The 20,907-nt window shown below is 37.7% G+C and overlaps 1 protein-coding gene across 5 annotated transcripts in view; it reads left to right on the forward strand.

Moving 5' to 3' along the window:
- The window catches only part of ATP10D (ATPase phospholipid transporting 10D (putative)), a 101,577-nt gene that overhangs the window by 26,956 nt on the left and 53,714 nt on the right, over positions 1 to 20,907 (forward strand). For 4 of the 5 annotated variants that reach the window (XM_025887109.2, XM_025887111.2, XM_073891615.1 and 1 more), the window contains exons 2-5: positions 987 to 1,313; positions 4,017 to 4,211; positions 14,059 to 14,263; positions 16,380 to 16,465. In XM_025887109.2, the coding sequence (XP_025742894.1) occupies positions 1,024 to 1,313; positions 4,017 to 4,211; positions 14,059 to 14,263; positions 16,380 to 16,465 (776 nt within the window). In that variant the 5' untranslated portion in view covers positions 987 to 1,023. The remainder of the gene's footprint in view (positions 1 to 986; positions 1,314 to 4,016; positions 4,212 to 14,058; positions 14,264 to 16,379; positions 16,466 to 20,907) is intronic. The other variant, XM_073891616.1, reaches the window with a different exon arrangement.

Consider the following 20,907-nt stretch of genomic DNA (forward strand, 5'->3'; position numbering starts at 1 on the left):
AAATAAAGGAGAGACCATATAAGAGTTAGATTTTGTTTTATAACCATCCCAGAACTTGGTGATGTCATTTTTATTGATTCACAATTTGGCGGGTTGGCAATTTGGATCAAGCTCAGTTGGGACAACTCATCTCTGTTCTAGATTGGGTCACTGGGCACACATTGGGTTAATGGTCCGCTGGTAATCGTTGGCCTTACCCATATTTTGACAGGAGCAATGGTGGTAAGTGGGTCATGGGGACTTATCGTCTAGTAGACTGGCCTGTACTCAGACCCCTGGTAGGGGCCACAGAGTTTTAAGAGGGAGAGAGAGAGAGGGAGTTCCATGGGCAAGCATTTTTCGTGCTTGCAACTCTCTGCTTGCATCATGTTTACTGGTGTTTCATTACCCAAAGAAAAGCACATGGCCAAGCCCAGATTCATTGGGTTCCATCACTTGACAGGTGAAGGGTTGTACATACAGGGATGGAAAGAATTTGTGGTCATTTTTGTAATCTTCACAGAATGGATTTTATTGACTGCTTATTCTGCATCAGGCTTTATGCTGGATAATTTACATGTTAGTCATTAAATCCTTACATAAATTGCCTCATATGTGTGGCACTCCCATTTCAAAGATGAGAAAAATAATTATCAGATAACTTAAGAGACTTGTGCACATTAAACCCAGATTATTTGCTTCAGGTTACGGGGTCGCCTTTAGGTGCTGTCTCCTGTTGCTTAAATGGTCACATGGTTGGCTCTTGAGGCAGAAGGTATATGCTTTATTTAATAAAAAATTTGGCTAAAATGGAGTTCCAAAGACTAGTTTTACTTTCTTCCATTTACTAATTCCAAAGAGTAGTTTTACTTTATACCCATTGAACCATTGGATCATATATTTATTTGCTGTGGGAAAAAATTTTAATTTTACTACCCTTACTATCCTTTAAGACTTTCCAGAAGCTTGTGAGGAGTGTTTTAGTGGGTTTTTGTTTGTTTTGCCAGGTCACCTGCATATCCTGGATCTCACCGCATTTTGGACATGACTGAGTGTCTACAATGGGCCAGGTATCGCTGGCAATGGCTGATGGGCGGTAGAAACAGAGACGAGGATGAGAGGCCATACAGCTATTCCTCTCTGCTTGTCTGCGGGGGCAGGTCCTCTCGGACTCCCAAACTGGCAGGAAAGCACCGGGTTGTTGTTCCCCACCTGTGGCCCTTCAAGGATGAGTATGAAAAGTACTCTGGCACCTACATGAATAACCGAATACGGACAACAAAGTACACACTTCTAAATTTTGTGCCAAGAAATTTATTTGAACAATTTCACAGGTAAAAGTCTTAGCATGTTCTTTGTTATTCTAGTTAACATAAGATCTTTCATTTCTATAACATTATATGTTACCTGAGCTAAGACTTGGGACATTTACTTTGACGATTCTAGTAGAGTTTGTTGTGAAATGATGAGCCCTTATGTTCACATAGCACTTTATAAGTGGTAAATGCTTTCTCTTGACCAGAGAAGATATTGTTACTTTCATATTATAGATTAGGAAACGAAGTTTGTTACACTGGTTTACCCAATGTCGTGCCAGTGATTAGGAGCTGACCCTATTGCCTTGAGTCTTTTCACTCTTGCTTCCGTGTTCTTTCTATTAGACCATGTTGCATTTTAATTTGAGCTTTTTCTTACTTGATGATATGGGGAAATAGAGCTCTTCACTAGGTGAAGCGACGACATGTGGTTCAGTTTAATATGTATTTATTGAAGCTCTCCTATGAGTTTAGGCATTGAAGGAAATACATATCTAAATGGTGCTCGTTTCCTAATGGAGTTTGCTTTTAGCAAGGGAAACAAGATGCGTATACAATGAAAAGACACAGCAGATGTGACGAGTGTTATAAAGTGCTAACAAGTAGGATAGAAGCCTCAGAAGAGAAATAATGGAGCAAGAGAAGAGGAAAGGGCATTTGAACTTAATTATGGAGAGCGAGTGAGATTTTCAAGGCAGAGGTGTCGGCAAAGCACCTTTCAGATGGGGGAAGGAGTATGATAAGTAAAAGCAGAAAGGCAGTAGCATACATTGCTTGAGGTCTGGAAAGTAGAGCCCTCTGCCTGGCGCAATTAGAAACAAAGCAAAGGCAGAGAGAACATTTAGGGAGATGCTATATATACCCTGGCGAGTGGTAAGACCTGAGCTTAGAAAAATGTGGGAACGAAAAGAAGGATTATTACAGATATTATGGATTAGATGCAGGGAATTAAGTAAAAAGATGGTATGAACATATTGAGCTGAGAATGACCAGGAGGATTAGCAGAAAAAGTAAAGACAGGAATAAAAAGAAACTTGGCTAGATGATTTGGTTTTTATAAATGTTGAGTTTGAGATGCGAATATGAATATACAGATTCTCAACATTCATTATTCATTTTGCATATAGTCATTCTCATTATTCACCGTATGTAGGTTCCATATACATTTATTGAATGATGGATACGTTTAAAATATAGATGTGAATTTGCTGAATTAATGGCTTTACATGCTACGGGTGATTCTGTCTTTTATGAATTAGAATCTGAAACTTGAACAGAGTTCAGGGTCAGTGCTGTTGGTTTGGATACAGTCCACATGGAAATAAGTGAGGCCAAAAAAGTAGCAAAAGGGGCGCCTGGGTAGCTCAGTCATTAAGTGTCTGCCTTCGGCTTGGGTCATGGTCCCAGGGTCCTGGGATCGAGCCCCACATCAGGCTCCCTGCTCCGCGGGAGGCCTGCTTCTCCCTCTCCCACTCCCCCTGCTTGTGTTCCCTCTCTCGCTGTGTCTCTCTCTGTCAAATAAATAAATAAAATCTTTAAAAAAGAAAAAAAAAGTAGCAAAAAAGGTTAAGAAAGAATTTTCAGAATACAAGGAGTTGGAGATGAGGAAGGAGAAATGGGGGTAAATTAATTTTGAGAAGTTTAATGGTTAATGAGGAAAATATGTGATAAAAACTTGAGGGGCTATGCAGGATTGAGATTCTATTTCTTTTAAGAAAATGGGCTACTTGAATTTACCTTAGGGGCCAGTGGAGGAGTATTTGAATATATAAAATAAAGGAGTGGAGGAAGTTCCTGAAAAAAATGAATCTCATAAAAGCTGAAATAGAAGGGTTGGTTTCAAGGGGAAAAAAAACCTCCCAGGCGTCTTTATTTATCTTGAGCCTTGTTTGAATCTAATGTTTGGACATGCAGATTAACTTCTGAAGGCTAGAGAGTTGGGGTTTTGAAAAATTTATTTCTACAGTGTGTTAACACTGAATTTCCTCTAAATTTTTTGAGCTTTTATTTTTTATTTATTAAAGATTTTTTTTTAATTTATTTGACAGAGAGAGACACAGAGAGGGAACACAAGCAGGGGGAGTGGGAGAGGGAGAAGCAGGCTTCCCGCGGAGCAGGGACCCCGATGCAGGGCTCGATCCCGGTACTCGGGGATCATGACCTGAGCTGAAGGCAAATGCTTAATGACTGAGCCACCCAGGCGCCCCTCTTTTGAGCTTTTAAAAAGAAAAGTGTTTTTTTTTTTTTTTAAAGATTTTATTTATTTATTTGACAGAGAGACACAGCGAGAGAGGGAGGAACACAAGCAGGGGGAGTGGGGGAGGGAGAAGCAGGCTTCCCGCCGAGCAGGGAGCCGGATGTGGGACTCGATCCCAGGACCCTGGGATCATGACCTGAGCCGAAGGCAGACGCTTAACGACTGAGCCACCCAGGCGCCCGAAAATAGTGTTTTCTGTGATGTTTCTTATGTTTTCACAACCCAAGACTGTCATACCATATATTTAATAAAGACTACCTCATTTATTACAGTAAAGCCATGAGCTGGATATCTACAGGAGTGACAGGTTGTTCAGATATGTCAGGTATGGCTAGTTCACTATTCTGTCACATTGAAAATCAACTAAGGGAAATGTAGGAAAATGCCCTAAGATATTTTTGTTCCTTTTGCTTTAGGCTTTTATGTGATTTGTTAACCCTTCCTTGTGTGTGTTTGGATTGCAGGGCCGCCAATTTATATTTCCTGTTTCTAGCTGTCTTGAACTGGGTGCCTTTGGTAGAAGCCTTCCAAAAGGAAATTACGATGCTACCTCTCGTGGTGGTCCTGACAATTATTGCAATAAAAGATGGTTTGGAAGATTACCGCAAATACAAAATTGACAAACAGATCAACAATTTAGTAACTAAAGTTTACAGTAGGTAAGTGTAACAGGAACTGGGCTAGGGAATATACATGTGTCATTTAGAAACATGCAGAATGTTACTTTCTTCCCCCTTAGATGTGATCAGGACCCTTTTTGGTGATGGTGGTGGTGGATGTTTTCAACTAATATTTATTAAGGACCTGTAGTGAATTTAATTCAGGTGTCCTACCAGAACCAAAATGTATAGATGGTCCTGATTTACGATGGTCTGATTTAGGATTCTTTGACTTTACAGTGTTTCAAAGGCAGTAATCATTCAGTGGAAACCTTACTTCAGAATTTGAATTTTGACCTTTTCCTGGGCTAGCGTATGGTAAGATATTCTCATGATGCTGGGCAGCAGCAGGGAGCCTCATTCTGAGTCAGCCCGGTGATCACGAGGGTAAACAATGAATCATTTTGTACCCATAGAACCAGTCTGTTTTTTTCACTTTCAGTACAGTAGTCAGTAACTTACATGAGATTTTCAATACTTTATTATAAAAATAGGTTTTGTGTTAGATGATTTTACCCAAGTGTAGGCTTATGTAAGCATTCTGAGCACGTTTAAGGTAGGGTAGGCTAAGCTATGATGTTCCGTAGGTTAGGTGTATTACATGCATTTCCACCTAAAATATTTTCCACTTGCAAGAAGATTATTGGGATTTAACCCTTTCATAAGTCAAGAAAGATCTATATAAGCCGTTGTCAATCCAGGAGTTGATAAAGCAAAACCTTCTATAACTTATGTATAAGTGGAATGGAAAGAATTAAACTTCATAAGAGGGAAAGCTAGCAGATAGTTTTTAATCCTGGATGTTATAATTTGGGATTAAGAAGAGGATGGGATATGAAAAATATGAATGGATATGAAAAACAAGATGAGATATGAAAAAAAAGATAAGAGCTACCAGTGGAGGAAAGGGATACTGAAAAATGGGGAAGAATGTTCTTTTTTTGTACACAAAACTAGAGGCTTATAAAACTCTCCCCTTTGCAGCAACAGAAAGCATTCATAATAGGAGGTCTTTTCCAAAGCATATTTGCTGTCACGGAGACCTGTATCTTCAGTATTTATTAAACAGAAAGACTGTGTAGCTAAGAATAGTCTGTAAATGTGAGTTTGGAACTGTGCTGTATATTGTAAATCTACATTTACAAATTATACATGTGATCCTAGTATCCAGAGACAACAAATTATAACACTGCCGTATCTTCAAGTCCTGTGTGCATTGTGTGTATGTTTTACAAAATAAAGATTACTCCATATATTTTTATTCTAATTGTTTAGCCTAATATTGTACCGCAAACACTTCCCGTGTCTTTATGAAAATGAAATTTTCACTTTTCATACTTTTATGAAAATGAATTACAAAGTTTGGAATATTGTCTGGTGTTCCCTTTCATGAGAAATGTATCTATTTTTTAAAAAGTCATCATTAGAACAGATGTGTGAAATTCTGAATCTGATATGTTAACTGCTTTACAAACAAGTTTATGATGTCACCTCTCCCCCCATATTGAGGTTAGGAAGGCTTGGGGAGTGTTCTGGGGATACTGAGTATATTGACTTGGCCTGAGGGGGAAACCAGCTCTAGGAGCAGTAATGAGAAATGAAAAGAGAGGGAGTTTGAGGCCTTCTGTGGAGGGACTTCCAACACCAGGCTACTCCTTGGATGGTGTATTAATCAGGGTTGTCCAGAAAAATAGAACCAATAGGAATGAGATTTATTATCAGGAATTGGCTCACGTGATAAAGGAAGCTATGAAGCCCCAGTACCCGCAAGCTGGAGTCTCGGGAAGGCCAGCAGTGTGGTTTGAGGGCCCGAGAGCCACAGAGCTGATGGTGTAGATTCCTGTCCAAGTCTGAAGGCCTGAGAACCAGAGATGCTGAGGTGAGGAGATCAGTGTCCCAGCTCAAGCCTCAGGAAGGCAGAGAGTAAATTCAACTTTACTCTGCCTTTTTCTTCTCAAGGGATTGGATGATACCCACCCACACCGGGGAGGACCGTCTGCCTTACTCAGTTCAACTTGAAGGCTAATTTCTCCCAGAAACACTTTCACAGACACACCCGGAAGTCATGTTTAACCAGCGTCTGGGCATCCCTCATGAAGCTGACACTTAAAATTAACCATCAGAGATATTTTCCTTCAGGGGTAGAGAATCTGCAGTGTCTCTCTGATTGGACAGGGACCCCCAAACGTGGGGCGATGATCATTTGGAAGCGCGCATGGTGTGGGGGCGGTGAAAGAATTCACCTGAGGCCGGACAAAGGCGATAGCAGCTTATTGAACACACCACAAGGGAGCCGCGGGCAGGACGGCAGAGGAGACTGCCTCGAGGCAGCGGGTGGAGGCTGTTTTTAAAGGGGGAAGGTGAGGAGATCTGACGACATAGGGAATGTCTCCCCTTTTTGGTAATCGTACCTGGTTGAAAGTAGCCCATTGCTCAGTTAAGGCCTATGGATATTTTGAGGTGGGTCACCTGATGGGCCTGTCTGTATTCAGCCAGGGGGGTCGCTGTGGGCCCTTTTGCCTGGGTCACGTTTCCGTCGCTCAAGCCTGTTACCTAAAAGCAGCCTCTACAGAATCCATCTTTTTTTTTTTTTAAGTTTTTATTTAAATTCCAGTTAGTGTAATATTAATTTCAGTTGTACAGTGTAGTGATTGAACATTTCCATACATCACCCAGTGCTCATCACAAGTGCACTTCTTGATTCCTAACACCGATTTCACCCATCCCCCACCCTCCCCTCTGGTAACCGTCATATTCTCTAGAGTTAAGAGTCTGTTTCTTGGTTTGTGTGTGTGTCTGTCTCTCTTTCCCCCACCCCCCCACCCTTTGCTCATTTCCATCTTTTGAGCAGAGAAGGAATGTGGTGAAAGCTGTGCTTGAGGAATATTGGTCCACTCGAGTCCTGGGAACAGGTTCTACAAAGAGGGTAACTCTGCCTCTGCCCATCAGTCCAGGGCATTACTAGGAGTAGATGCAAGGTACAGGAAGGGGTTCATAGAAGAGATACTGTGAAGAAGAACCCAATTAAATTTGGTGAACTTTTGCGATTTTTGAGCTTTGGAGGATAAAAGTACCACCAATAGAAACAGGGAGCATTAAATTCACCTCAGGTAGGATGAACTGGAAATGATAGCAAGACAGGCATGCAGTGAAAATGCCCCATGGGCAAATAGGAACATGCTACAGGAGTTCTAGTCAGACGGAAAGGCTATGGTAAGCAATTTTGAAGTCATCAGTCTGTTTAGAGGTGATTTTGAAGTGAGGAGTTTGACTTAAATCCCCAAGGGAGAAAATGTGAAGAGCTAGAAGACTGAGCTTTGAGCCCAGAAGTAGGCAAGCACTTCCTTCAGCCTCTGAGCTGACTTGACAGGTTCCCTTAGACAGATGCTGCCACTGTTTCTTCTGATATCTCAGAGTATTTAATACATTTCTTGGATTGACTTTAGTGTTCTTGTTTAAACTCTAAGTTCCCAAGATTGTAATTCTAAATTGGTCAGACTAGAGATCCGATTCTATTCTAGTTACCAAGTCTGAACAAAAGACATTTAGGTTCAAAAGGCTAGTTTTCTAATAAAAAGTATATTTTGAACAAATTTAAGGCTCTTTTGACTGACCAAGAGTTCAACTAGATGATGTAATTTTTGTTTTGTTTACTTTAGGGAGAAAAATAACTCAAAGGCTTATCCTGATAGTAGAATTGTCTTCCAGTTTATTTGAGCGCAGAGGAGATAGTTAGGGCAAGCTGCTCACATAAAGTGATACTTAAGCTGAAACCTGAAGGATTCTGAATTCTGTTCATTATTAGAATTCTTCAGTGACTTTCTCAACATCCGTTTTAAGGATCCAGAAACAAAACTAGCTTTTTTTTCCTCCTTTGTAGGATGATATGACTTGTACTTAGATAAGGAAAAATTTGGTCTATTTTTTTTTCTTATATCTGATCTAAAGCTAACCAGAAAAACTCATGTATTATAGAAAACTAAAAATAATAGGAAAAGCTCATGGTTTTCATTTTAAAGTCATAAGTGTTCTACTAAAATACTGCTATGAATCATTTGATAACATTTATGTCTTTATCATGTGCCAGGGATAGAGAGGTGTTATTGATACAGTCTTACCCTCAAAAAATAGTTGTAGGAAATAGTATTTTAGAATGATTATATGATGAACAAAGTCCAGATTTTGAACAATTTAAAAATTACTCAGCAATACCAAATTTAGCAAATGGGAAGAATGCTTCTTATATGTATTTTTAAATATAGGTTTTTGTCTATAAATGATTGTTGACTTCTAGTGCTAGGTTTAAAGTTGATAATGTGTGTTTGTTTGCTTTTTTAAGTTCTAAATAAGTTCTAATCCTGATTTTCTCACTTAGTAGCTATATTTAGCTTTGGGCAAATTGCATAAGCTAGCTAAACCCCAGTTCTCTTCGTTATGAATATAATAGTAATAAAACAGTAATCAATAGAACCTAGCCCTTTCTAAGTGCTAAGTAAAGGTTAGCCACTATGATGATTTTTGTAGGTTAGTAATAACTATTAGCTGGAGTTTGCCACGTTATCAAGTTATTTAATCAACATTTGAGAACTCTTTAGGACACGGCATGATTTTGTAAATATTAAAATTGCATAGTGGGAGACCTGGTATAATTTTTTTCTCAGGTGTCCTTTTGGACGTAGTCCAGATCTATTTTAGATGATTTGCATATAAACTTAAAGAGAAGATGCAATATTCTATTCAATTGTTTAAGGTCTATCCCAAGGTACCACTTTATGATTGCATTTCATAATAGAACCTGGTAACTTGGTCCTTTTATCTGTTATTTTATGTAATTTGCTTTTGTTTGGTATTGCAGAAGAAATAATACCTTTCACCCCCCATATTGTTCTTGGAACAAATTATAAGGATATAAAGAAATAAAGGTAGGTTGTAAGACCATGCCTTGTCGATTTAAACAGGCTAACTTAAATTTTTATGAAATGCAAAGACATCACTTTAGAAAACAAATTATTCCTCAACAAAATTAAGGTGAAAGTATGAAGCCATTAAATTGTGCAAGCTTTTGGAAGAAGCGTATTAACATTTCTGTGCAGATAATTTGATTCTTATTTGTAATATGTGGTCTTTCACATGGTGCTTGTCTTTGGGCAAGTATCTTGGGAAATAACACACTAATATAGAAATTAAACATTTAAACTTTATTATACCTCAATTAAGTTGGAATGAGCTATTATGGAAAACCTAACTTTCTCAATATTGCCTTTCAAATAACAGCTGTTTATAAGGTTTTAAGTTTTGTTTCAAGGATAATAGAAGTGTGTTGAAAACAAAACTATTAATCACTTCACAAATTTGAGTGCCTTACTGTGTTGTAGGCCCTGAGAGATTGAGATTTAAAGGAAAAATAGATTTTAAAAAAATAGATACAGTGCCTTCCCTCCAGGACGCTACATTATTTTCTGATCTTTAGAAAAATCACTGTGTTGAATTTAGGAGTTTCAAAATACTGGCTAATGTTAACATTTTAGGACTATCATAAATTCATGAATCTCGTCAATTCATAGAATTTCATGCTGCTTAAAATAAGACTAAACATCAGTGGCCTTCTAAGGTAACCAACCTTTTGTGTGATGTTTTCAAAAGTGATGGTTCTTCAAATTCGCTTTCTAATATACAACTAAAACATTTTTTATTTGGTGGTCATCAGGAAGTGAGTGTAGCTGGAGTAAAGTCTGCTTCTTGAGAGATGGGCTCTGGAGCTACCAGCCTTGTTTTAAATCCCAGGACCACTTAGGAGCTGTGTGACTTTGAGCAAGTTACCTAATTTGCCAAAACCAGTTTTTCTCATTTATAAAGGCAGAGGGGCAGGGATCATAGTTCATTTATAGGACCAACCACATAACATTGATACAAAAATTAAATCAGCTGGTGAATATAGAGCATCTGTTAAATCTTTGCTGTTGTATTATGCAACGATTATTCATTATTTGCTTATTATGAATTTTTTTAGCATCTCATGGGAAAATGCTAAAAAAATCAGAGAAAAATTTGTTCATAATTCTCATCTTTCTCTCTTTAAATTTGTTAAAGCGAGAAGTAGAAGTTTGCATTCTCCACCCTTCCTTCTTACCTCTCCCCTTCTCCCACTCCAGTGGAATCACAGTTAATAGTCCAGTGTGTCCTTCCCAATGTTTCCCAAGGCTTATGTAGCAAAGATGTGTGATCTTGAACTCTTAAAGAAGCGAAATGGGTCTAGAAGTTTGCCTGAAGGAGGGATTGTGAGAGCAATGTTCTGTCCAATGAGAGTAGTTCAGAAGCACATACAACCAAGTAGATGCACGAAATTCTAGCTGAACATTCAGGCTGTGGGAGAAGAAGGTCCTCCTACTAGCTTTAATTCTTTGTTGGGTAAGGAAATATAGTCTCATTTTGAGTCTACCACAGTGAGAAATCTTCAGAGCTAGTTAAATGTGGCAGTGAGCATTGTCACTCGCTTGCAGTTGCTTTCCCACACGAGCTCTCTCTTGCCCTATGTCTTTGTACCTTGACTAATACACTGTCCCACCTTTCTTCACCTGAGTCATTCTTGGTCATCCATCAAGACTCACCTCCTCCAGGGCTAAACACCCCAACTATTGGCTCCCGTAGTAACCTGGGCATGCATACCTCTCTCTTATGAAAGTACTGTTTGTGTCTCTTTTTCTAATTTCAACCATAACTTGTATAGGGTGGTGACCATATATGAACCATTTGTGTTCTTAGCACCTAACGTGTAACTGGCATAAATTAAGGTCCGTAGATGTTTATTGATCTGAACTAGCTAGCTGCTGGGCAAATTAGGTATTTTTTTTGAAATCCTGGTGTATACTCCAAATAGGGAAAAGTGAAGTTAATTATGAAATTGGCTTCATTTAAATTTTGTTCCAATGTAGAATAAATAAACTTGTCCTTTAGAGGAATCCTGCTTCTTATGTCTGAAAGAAAAATAAAATTCCTAACCCTAAGAGTCAAGTCTGTCTTCTCTTCCTATCTTTACAAATTCTTAGCAAATTTTCCTTGTAGCTTTCCTCATAGAAAAAGTAGAGGCCATGAAACATGAATTGTGTACCCCCCATTCCTTCGTGGATCATTCACATTTTCAACAACTTTCTTCTGACCTTAGATGAAGAGGCAACTCCCTTTATTGTGATAGGAATCCTTTCCTCTGTGCTGTTAATCCCATTCCTTGTTTCTCCATAGCTTCCACCAGCATCCCCCACTCAGTGCTCTGTCTTCTACCTTGCCTGTTCCATGGACTCCTTTCGTACATCTCATGTTCATGTCCAATTACTCTCATCCTTTGTCCTTTGACTTACCTTTCATTGCAGTGGCTGCTTTTACCCCTTATTTCCTTTCATAGCTAAACATCATGAAATATTCTACTTCTTCAACTTCTAGTCGCTCTCTGGTTCATGGAGGTCTCACTTCCTTATTCATACTCCCAGCAACAATTTCACTCTATCAGCATTTTCCATAGTCAACAGACATCCTAATCACTGAATACCATAGGCTTGGCCCCTTTGCTGTTTCACTAGGATTACTCCCTTTTTGAAGTTTCCTTCTCTCTAGATTTCTCTGATATTACTTTCTCTGGGGTCTCCTTCCACTTCTTTATTACCTTGAAGTCTCCTTCCCTAAGGAATCTCATGTCCTTACCTGGTGTCACCTGCCCTCTATGTTCCTAGGACTTCCACATTTATATCTGTACCCATGAGCATAAGATCAGAACCCTCAAATTGCAGCACATCCTCGGTTTCACATCCCGCTTCAGATAAAAACTTTCCAATGAGTTTATTATCTGCCCTCTCATGCAACCAGATGATCGAAAATTTGAGATGTGGTGAAAGGCACCATTCAATCATCCCATCATACAAGTCAGAGACTGTAGAGTCATGCTTGGTAACTCCTTTACATGTAGTTCAGTCATAAAATGTGGTGTGGTAAGTCCTAAAGCATGTAGTTAAGTCAAAAAACCCAAATATGTCTTGAATTAATCTTCTGTTTATCTCTGTTGCTGCTGCCTTCTGACCATCTTCATTCTTCTCCTGAATTATTTCAATAACTTTACATTAGTTTTTTTGGCCATTCCTACACCAAACTAGCTTGACACCCAAAGTCCATCCATTACTCTGTCACAGGAGTTAGTAAATAGAAGTAGCATCCCATCCTCCTTCTTCTGGTGAAGCTTGTGAATCCCCATTTTCTTTGGAATGAAATCACTACTCCTAGACTTTTAGGACTGAACCTTTGAAATATGACCCATACCTATGTTTTTGGATGTTCTCTCTTACTTTCCTCCACGAAGAGTGAACGGGTGTGCACAAACACTAGGAAAAAGAATGGTAAGGACAAAATCATTGATTTGCCTTTCTCTGTAAACTAACCAACTCTTTAGGTAATCAAGGATTTCCTTTAGTTGGATTCAACCTGGTGCATTAGATATTTTGGGAAAATAAGCCCTGAAAATGTATTTCTTAGGTAGCCCTTTAAGCTAAATATTTCTTGAAATAACGGATATAATTCTGTAGAGCAGAAAGTATACAAGTTTTGCCCTAAGGTGGCATTTCTATTTAATCTGATGCATAATTTAGAATATAGCTATCTCCCAGGCATCTTTGACAATGAGTGTGAATATTTAGCTCTATAAATGTAATTGGAAATAAATCTTTACTTTTGAAATAAGTGTATTTTTGTGACAAATACCAGTTTTTTATGGTTATTAGGTAGGCAATAAGGGAATGGGACAGCCTTCCTAATATTGGTTGGTGACACTGTGTATGAAATGCTGTTTAACCAGTTGATACGATGTTCTGTGATACAGATTTCCTCATTCTACTCTAAGGAAAACGCTTTCTGAAGCATAATTCATGCAGGTTAGTATGAAAAGGCTTGAGAAGCATGGCAGAAACTTTAACATAAAGCAGGGTATTTAAGGCAAGACAACTTCAAATGATGTATCTTTTCTTAAAATGAATATATATGGCGGAAAACTACACTTCTGAAAAGGGTGAATGTTTTCCATCCTCCTTTTCTAGTGATTAGCTGCATCAGACTCAGGACTGTCTTACCAGTATTTCTATTAAGTGATAATTAGAGGTGTTAATAAGTAGTATAATAATTTTTAAAATGTTGAGTATTCATTTTATTTCATTTTTTAAAAAATTTTTAAGATTTTATTTATTCATTTAAGAGAGAGAGACAGAGACAGAGAGCACACAAGCAGGGGAGAGGCAGAGGGAGAGGGAGAAGCAGACTCCCTGCTGAGCCAGCCAGGAGCCAGATGCATGGCTCGATTCGAGGACCTGGAGATCATGACCTGAGCCAAAGGCAGACACCCAACCATATGAGTCACCCAGGCGCCCCTCATTTTATTTTTATTTCACTTCCTTGGTGTTTTCTTTAATTCATCCTATCAGACAGACAGGAAGTGATGTGAGAGTAGATGTGTCTTGTGCATTTCTGGATCCTTGATACCTGACAACAGCAGTACACAGGGATTGTGTTGTACGTGAGTAAACCCAGCAAATGTTCATTTTATTCCAGTTACACCTCAAACAGCATAATAGTTCAAAATCTCAAAGGGCAAAGGAGCTGAGAAATATGTTTTATTAGCTCAATAACTCAATTTTCAGGTGAAACAAATTCTGGAATTTAGGTTTTCTCTGGCTTCCCTTTTAACATTTAATGGATTAAAATTCACCCTAAGGGTTTAAACATGCTTTAAATTATACACAAAACTGAAAAAATAAGACTATATATGTTTCTGTCTTCATACTCTCTTTATACTTTTGTTTCCCCCTAATGTTAGGAAAGAGAAAAAATATGTCGACCAGTGCTGGAAAGATGTTGCTGTTGGGGACTTTATTCGCCTTTCCTGTAATGAGGTTATTCCTGCAGACATGGTCTTACTCTTTTCTACTGATCCAGATGGAATCTGTCACATTGAGACTTCTGGTCTTGATGGAGAGAGCAATTTAAAACAGAGGCAGGTGGTTAGAGGATATGCAGAACAGGTAAATAATGTGTTCTCAGTTGGTGATTTATTAACATTTTCTTTTCAGAAGATTTTCACAGGTACATATAAAGAGATTTTTAAATTCATTTTTACTATTGCAAAATAGAATCCCAGAGGACTTAATCCATTTCCAGCTATCTGTGGAAGTGTTTTATAGATAATAGGATGTAATGACTTTGAAGTTCACACATTTTAGTCTGGCAATCCTATATTTTTTGGAACTGAATTAAAGGAAACGGAATTACTTTGCAATTTGGAGAGTTATTTTGCAATGGAAATAATCACCTTCTGTTCCTAAAATCTGTAATTGCATCTATACCCAGACCTTTTGAGATTCGTGTAGCTTCTCTTGCCACAGAGCTTCTAGACCTTAATAGACCCTGCTGTGGCAAGGGAAACAAGAACTTTAAAGCTATATTAACATGAGTTTGAATGAATTCCTGTTTTGATATTTAATTACTGTGTGACCTTGGGCAAGTCACTTATTTTATGTATCAGTTTATCTTAAAGTAGAAACAATAATGCCTGCTTCATAGCTTTGCTGTGAGATGCAAATGAGGTAATATATGTAAAAATGTCATGGATAGTGCTTACATATCAGTTTTCTTTCCCTTTCTCTGGAAACACTTGAGATGAAGTATTTTAAAAATTAATGGTCTTTTTAAACTTGCCATTTGCAACGCTGTGGAGGGTATTATGCTAAACGAAATAAGTCAGTCAGAGAAAGAAAAGTATCATGTGATCTCACTGATATGAGGAATTTGCGAAACAAGACAGAGGATCATAGGGGAAGGGAGGGAAAAATGAAACAAGACGAAACCAGAGAAGGAGACAAACCATAAGAGACTCTTAATCTCAGGAAACAAACTGAGGGTTGCTGGAGTGGAGGGGGGTTGGGAAGGATGGGGTGGCTGGGTGATGGACATTGGGGAGGGTATGTACTATGGTGAGCGCTGCGTATTATGTAAGACTGATGAATCAAAGACCTGTACCTCTAAAACAAACAATTTTTGTTTATGTTAATAAACGTTATATGTTAATAAAAAAATTTAAAAATAACAAGCATGCAGGTATCAAAACTAAAAAAAAAAATAATGGTCTTTTTAAAACTGAACTGTTAAGTCAGGTTTTCTTCATCTTATACTTGTAAACTAAAAAGTGTTTTAGCCACATAAATGCCCTAATCTTCAGTAAATTTCATCATCTGATGTAACAATGGGCCATCTTTCTGTCTCTGGATTTAATTTGGATCCTGTGATTGATATGCCTCTCAGCTTGTCATTGTCACTTTTGTGAGCATTTATATACCTAAGACATTGGTAAAAATCTTATACAATTTGAGATTCTGTTATATACCACTAAGTACCTACTTTAAGGGTGATGGCAGTTGATTAGTCATCATACTTTGGGTTCAGTTAAGGGTCAGTGCTCTGGAATCCCATGACCTAGTTTGCAGTCCTATTTCTAAAGCCTGCCTTATGTGGAAACCTATAGCAAATTATTGATCTTCTTTGTGCTTCTCTGTCTTTATCTGTTAATTAGACCTAATTATAACACCTACCTCATGGGGTTTTAAAGAAGAAATTAATATATTTAAAGTACATAGTCGAGATTCTGGTACATCAGAAGAACTCAAAAAATTGATTAACAAATCAAATCATATGATTATATAACTCAGATTTTCCATACATTTGCTGTGATATGTTAATGCGTTACAAGATATATCAATGGTATTTCTTTTATTAAGCGAACATTCATATAAAAACAAGGAAATGAGATAAAGTTCACATGGCTTATTCTTAGTGAATCTGTGCCTGTGTTCTATAAAAACCCTTTACTTATTTGCTCATTGGTTTCATCAAGCATTCTAAAATTATCGTTTAATCCATTAGAGAATTTTGTAAGATGCTGATGTCCAGCTTATTTTTAAATTTTAAATAAAATGTGTTGGAATTAAATGTATATGTGCTCAGAATGTTCACATATATGCTTAATGCAAATTAAGTGATATACGTAAAAATGTCATCGTTTTGACATTGAATTCTTCTTGTGTTGTGATTTAAAATGTATATATAGTTGTTTGTTTGTTTATTTATTTATTTATTTATTTTTAGGACTCTGAAGTTGACCCAGAGAAATTCTCCAGTAAGATAGAATGTGAAAGTCCAAACAATGACCTCAACAGATTCCGAGGCTATCTGTGAGTGATAAATGACTTACCTTTGTTGGTATGAGTGGAATTGTTGATTGCAGTTATATTTAACTCAATAAAATATATGTGTCCATATATCCAAGTTAAATCACCAAAGGCCATGTGTTTAGCCATCTATTAATTTAGCTTTATTTTAATCATTTAGTTAAATATTTACTTATGTATGATTTAAAAACACCAAAAGCTTCTTCTTAAAATAGTTATAAAGTCTCTGTCAGTAGCGTAAGAATGTTTTCCACGAGCTCCATAGTAAGCCCAAGACATGGTGTTTGGAAGGAGGTGTCTGGAAAGAACTGGCAACCGAAGTGACAGGATAAGATAGTGTCCTCCTGCAGAATTAGAGTATCAGGTGGATATTTCTGGTTGGCAAAAGTTAGCCAAGGGTTTGGAACATGTGTAAGAAAAAGTATGGGAAGTCCCAACAGTGTTCATTTTGGAGATTTCTCGTGGTATCTATGTCCCTTTTGTAAGGGTAGCTAGAATTTGAGGTCTTACCTAATTTCAGGTCTGGTGTTGGCCACTTTAGTGCTTTATGCCTTGAACCAAGTTATTTATTCTTTTTGATCTTCAGTCTCCTGATTTTTAAGAGGAGATAATTAGACCTACTTCATAGTGGTGATCTGGAGACAAAATGGTAGAGAAAATTTCCAACGCCAGAGTTATCCTAATAACAAAGCATACAAAGACATATGAGGAAAGATCAGTATTCTGCATGAACATAGATGTAAAAATTCTACACAAAATTATAGCAAGCCAAATCCAACAATATGTAAAAAGGATAATACATCATGACCCAGTGGGACCTATCCCAAAATTCAGGGTTGGTTTAATATTAGAAAAAAATCACATGATGTAATTCACCATATGAACAAGTCGTAATTAACAAATTGTAAAAGAAAAACCAAGTGATCATCTCATAGTTGCAAAGCATTTGACAAAATCTAACTCCTGTTCTTGCAAACTGGAAATAGAAAGGAACTCTCTCAACCTGATAAAGGGCATCTATGAAGAACCTGCATTTAGAATCATTCTTAATGATGCAAGACTAAATGCTTTTAAATGTTTTTTCCCCTAAGATCAGGAACAAGACATGGTTATTCACTTTTACCACTTTTATTCAAGATTGTGCTGCAGGTTCTAGCTAGTGAAGTTAGGCAAGAAAAGGAAATAAAAGCTATCAAATAAGAAAAGTAAAACTGTCTTTTATTTGTAGATGGTTTGATGTTCTTTGGGAAAAACCTGATAAAATTTATAAGAATTTAATAAGTGAGTTTGACAGGGTTGTAGGAAGTGTCAATATACAGAAATCAATTGTATTTCTATATATTAGCAATGAGCAACCGGGTACTGAAATTTTTCCAAATACAACTTATAATAGCATCAGAAAAAATGAAATACCTGAGGATAATTCTGACAAAAGATGTGAAACACTTGCACACTTAAAACCATGGAACACTGCTGGGAGAAATTAAAGACCTAAATAGTTGGAGAGATATATGTTGTTCATGGGTTGAAAGACACAATATTCTTAGGATGTCAGTTTGTCTCCAAATAGATCTGTGGATTCAGTGTAATCACAATCAAAATCCCAGCATGGTTTGGGTTTTTGTTTTTGTTTTGTTTTGTTTTGTTTTTGGTCTTTTTCTAAAAGAAATCGACAAGTTTATTCTAAAAATTTATATGGGGGTGCAAAGGACCCATGTTAACTTAAAACAACTTTGAAAAAGAACAAAGTGGGAAGCTAACACCGCCTGATTTCAAGACTTCTTGTAAAGGTACAATAATCAAGTTAGTGTTGTTTTGGCATAAAGACAGACCAGTAGATCAGAAGAGATTGAAAGATTATAGAGTCCAGAAATTGATCCACACATTTACAGTCAGCTGGTTTTTGTTATCCATCAATGTGCCTTTGACAAAGGTACACAAGCAATTTAGTAAAGAAAGATTAGTTTTCAACAAATGATGCTATAACAATTGGATGTCCATATTCTAAAAAATAAATGTCAAGCCATACCTCTCACTGTGTAAAAAACTTAACCAAAAATGGAGCCTATGGTTAAATGTAAACCTAAGATTAGAAACTCCTTACACATAGAGGAAACATAAGGGAAATCTTTGATACCTTAGGTTAGGCAAAGATTTCTTGGATACAACACCCAAAGCACAATCCATAAAAGGCCAGAAATAGAAAAAAGAACTTCATCAAAATTAAAACCGTTTTCTCTTCAATGACACTGTTAAGTGAATGAGAAGATAAGTCACAGACTGGAGGAAAATATTCGCAATGCATGTATTGGACATAGGACTTGTGTTCAGAATACATGAAGAAATCTCAAAACTGAGCAATAAGAAAACAAACAATATGGTTTTTTAAATGGTAAAAAAGTTTGAACAGACACTTCACCAAAAAAAAGACACTTCTTATGTAGATGACAAATAGCTATGTCAAAAGATATACGTTAAAACCACAGAGCTACAACTGCTAAAAAAAGACCCAAGAATAGAAGTGCTGGTGAGAATGTAGAGGAACCGGAGCACTCAGATACCACCTGTGGGGATATATAAAGTACAGCCACTTTAAACAATTTGGAAGTTTCTTGTAAAGTTAAACATATGTCCACTGTATGATCGGGCTGTTCCACTCCTAGGTGGTTACCTAAGAGAAAATAAAACATTTCTTCATACAAAAACCTGCACACAAATATTCATAGCAGCTTTATTTGTGAGAGTCTAGAACTGGAAACAACCCAAATGTCCATCAGCAGGTGAATGGATAACCAAATTGGATATCCATACCATGTAATACTACTCAGCGAAAAGGAATTCACTGATGATACACGCAAGAACATGGATGTATCTCAGAATATCATGCTGAGTGAAAGAAGCCAGGTGGAAAAGAATATATACTATATGATTTGATTTATATAATTTCTTGAAAACAAAAGCTGATTTATAGTGATGGAAAGCAGATTAATGGGTGCCTTAACCAAATTTCTGAAACGGGAGTCCTGGTCTACCTTGTCAGCCTCTGTCTTCATCCACACTGGACGTGATTTTTTTCTTAACGGACACACTGGAGACATCTTTTGCTGCTGTGGGTACTCAGTCTTGCCCCAGAGCCCTCACCTAGCTCTAGGGACCCACTAACCTCCTGATTCTCCTAATTATCACTTGCCTCCAGATTCCATGATGCCATGTTTGCCTGCTCTTTGGTTTTTTCCATTCAAGATGGGCTCCCCTGATGTCTGTCTGCTTCAAGTGTGGTGCCTTACTTTCTGATTAGCCTGGTCTGACCACGGGAATTGCCTTCCTCTTGGAATCCACATCCAGAAGATGCTCTCAGCTTCCTCTCACTCCCTGAGATTCTGTCTTCTTCAGTGATTGGACTTCCCTGGGTCTGCTCTGTTAATGCCTCTGTTGAGAACTGGCTTCAGCAACTTGCAGGGAAGCATTGAATGAGTCAGCTCAGGAAGATACAGTGATTTTATGTGGAGTTATTTTTATCCACGAAACTAGTTTCTTATTCCTTTCCTGCTTTGTGGTCTGTTTTCTAAAATCAACAAAAATTGAGGGATGCCTAGGTGGCTCAGTCAGTTAAGCGTCTGCCTTCAGCTCAGGTCATCATTTGCTCAGCGTGGAGCCTGCTTCTCCCTCTGCCTGCCACTCCCCCTGCTTGTGCTCTCTCTCTCTCTCTCTCTGACAAATAAAATCTTAAAAAAAAAAATCAAATCAAAAATTGAGATGCTCAAGCTCACTTTCTACATGGTGATTTCTCTGGTCTTACTCTCAGGTAGAACTGACGTTCTCCCTATTTGTGCCCACAGTGCATGCTGAATATCAGATTTCTATCATGATATCTCTAATAATTTTATTACACTTACATATTTCTCTATCAGTTACCTCCCCTTAGACCACAGGAGCCACGACTGTGTGTGTTTTTCCATTCCCAGCATCTGAGCAGGACTGCTGGGCATGTGGCAAATGTTACCTAGCTTCTTCAATGGATAAGAGCTCTATGTGGACAGTCAGTGCTTCATATAGAGTCCAAAGGTCCCACGTCATAAGTGCCAAATATATACCTGTCAGGTGCAGGACCTGTTTAATGTTTGGGCAGACACAGTAAGGATAGGAGTTAGGCTTTGATCTAATGATAGTAACCTAGAGTGATGTAATCATGAAAAATAAGGATCCCAGGGGGGGAAAAAAATCTAAAATCTTACTGAGGAACTTTGGAAATGCTTGTGTATATTAAATCTGTTCCTATAAAAGTTCTAGGGATAATGAATGCTATCCTGATGAGCATTGTGTGGTGTTTGCCTGGGAATACTACATGGAAATGTGAATGTTGGGACTTAAATTCTTCCTCTATAAAACCAGGAAGTAGAATTAAATTAAACCCAAGGACATTGCTGACCCTGACTATGACTCCA

The sequence above is a fragment of the Callorhinus ursinus genome, unplaced genomic scaffold (assembly GCF_003265705.2).
Source record: "Callorhinus ursinus isolate GAN/ISIS: 27379988/994484 unplaced genomic scaffold, GSC_fseal_2.0 scaffold4, whole genome shotgun sequence".
NCBI classification, from domain to species: Eukaryota; Metazoa; Chordata; class Mammalia; order Carnivora; family Otariidae; genus Callorhinus; species Callorhinus ursinus.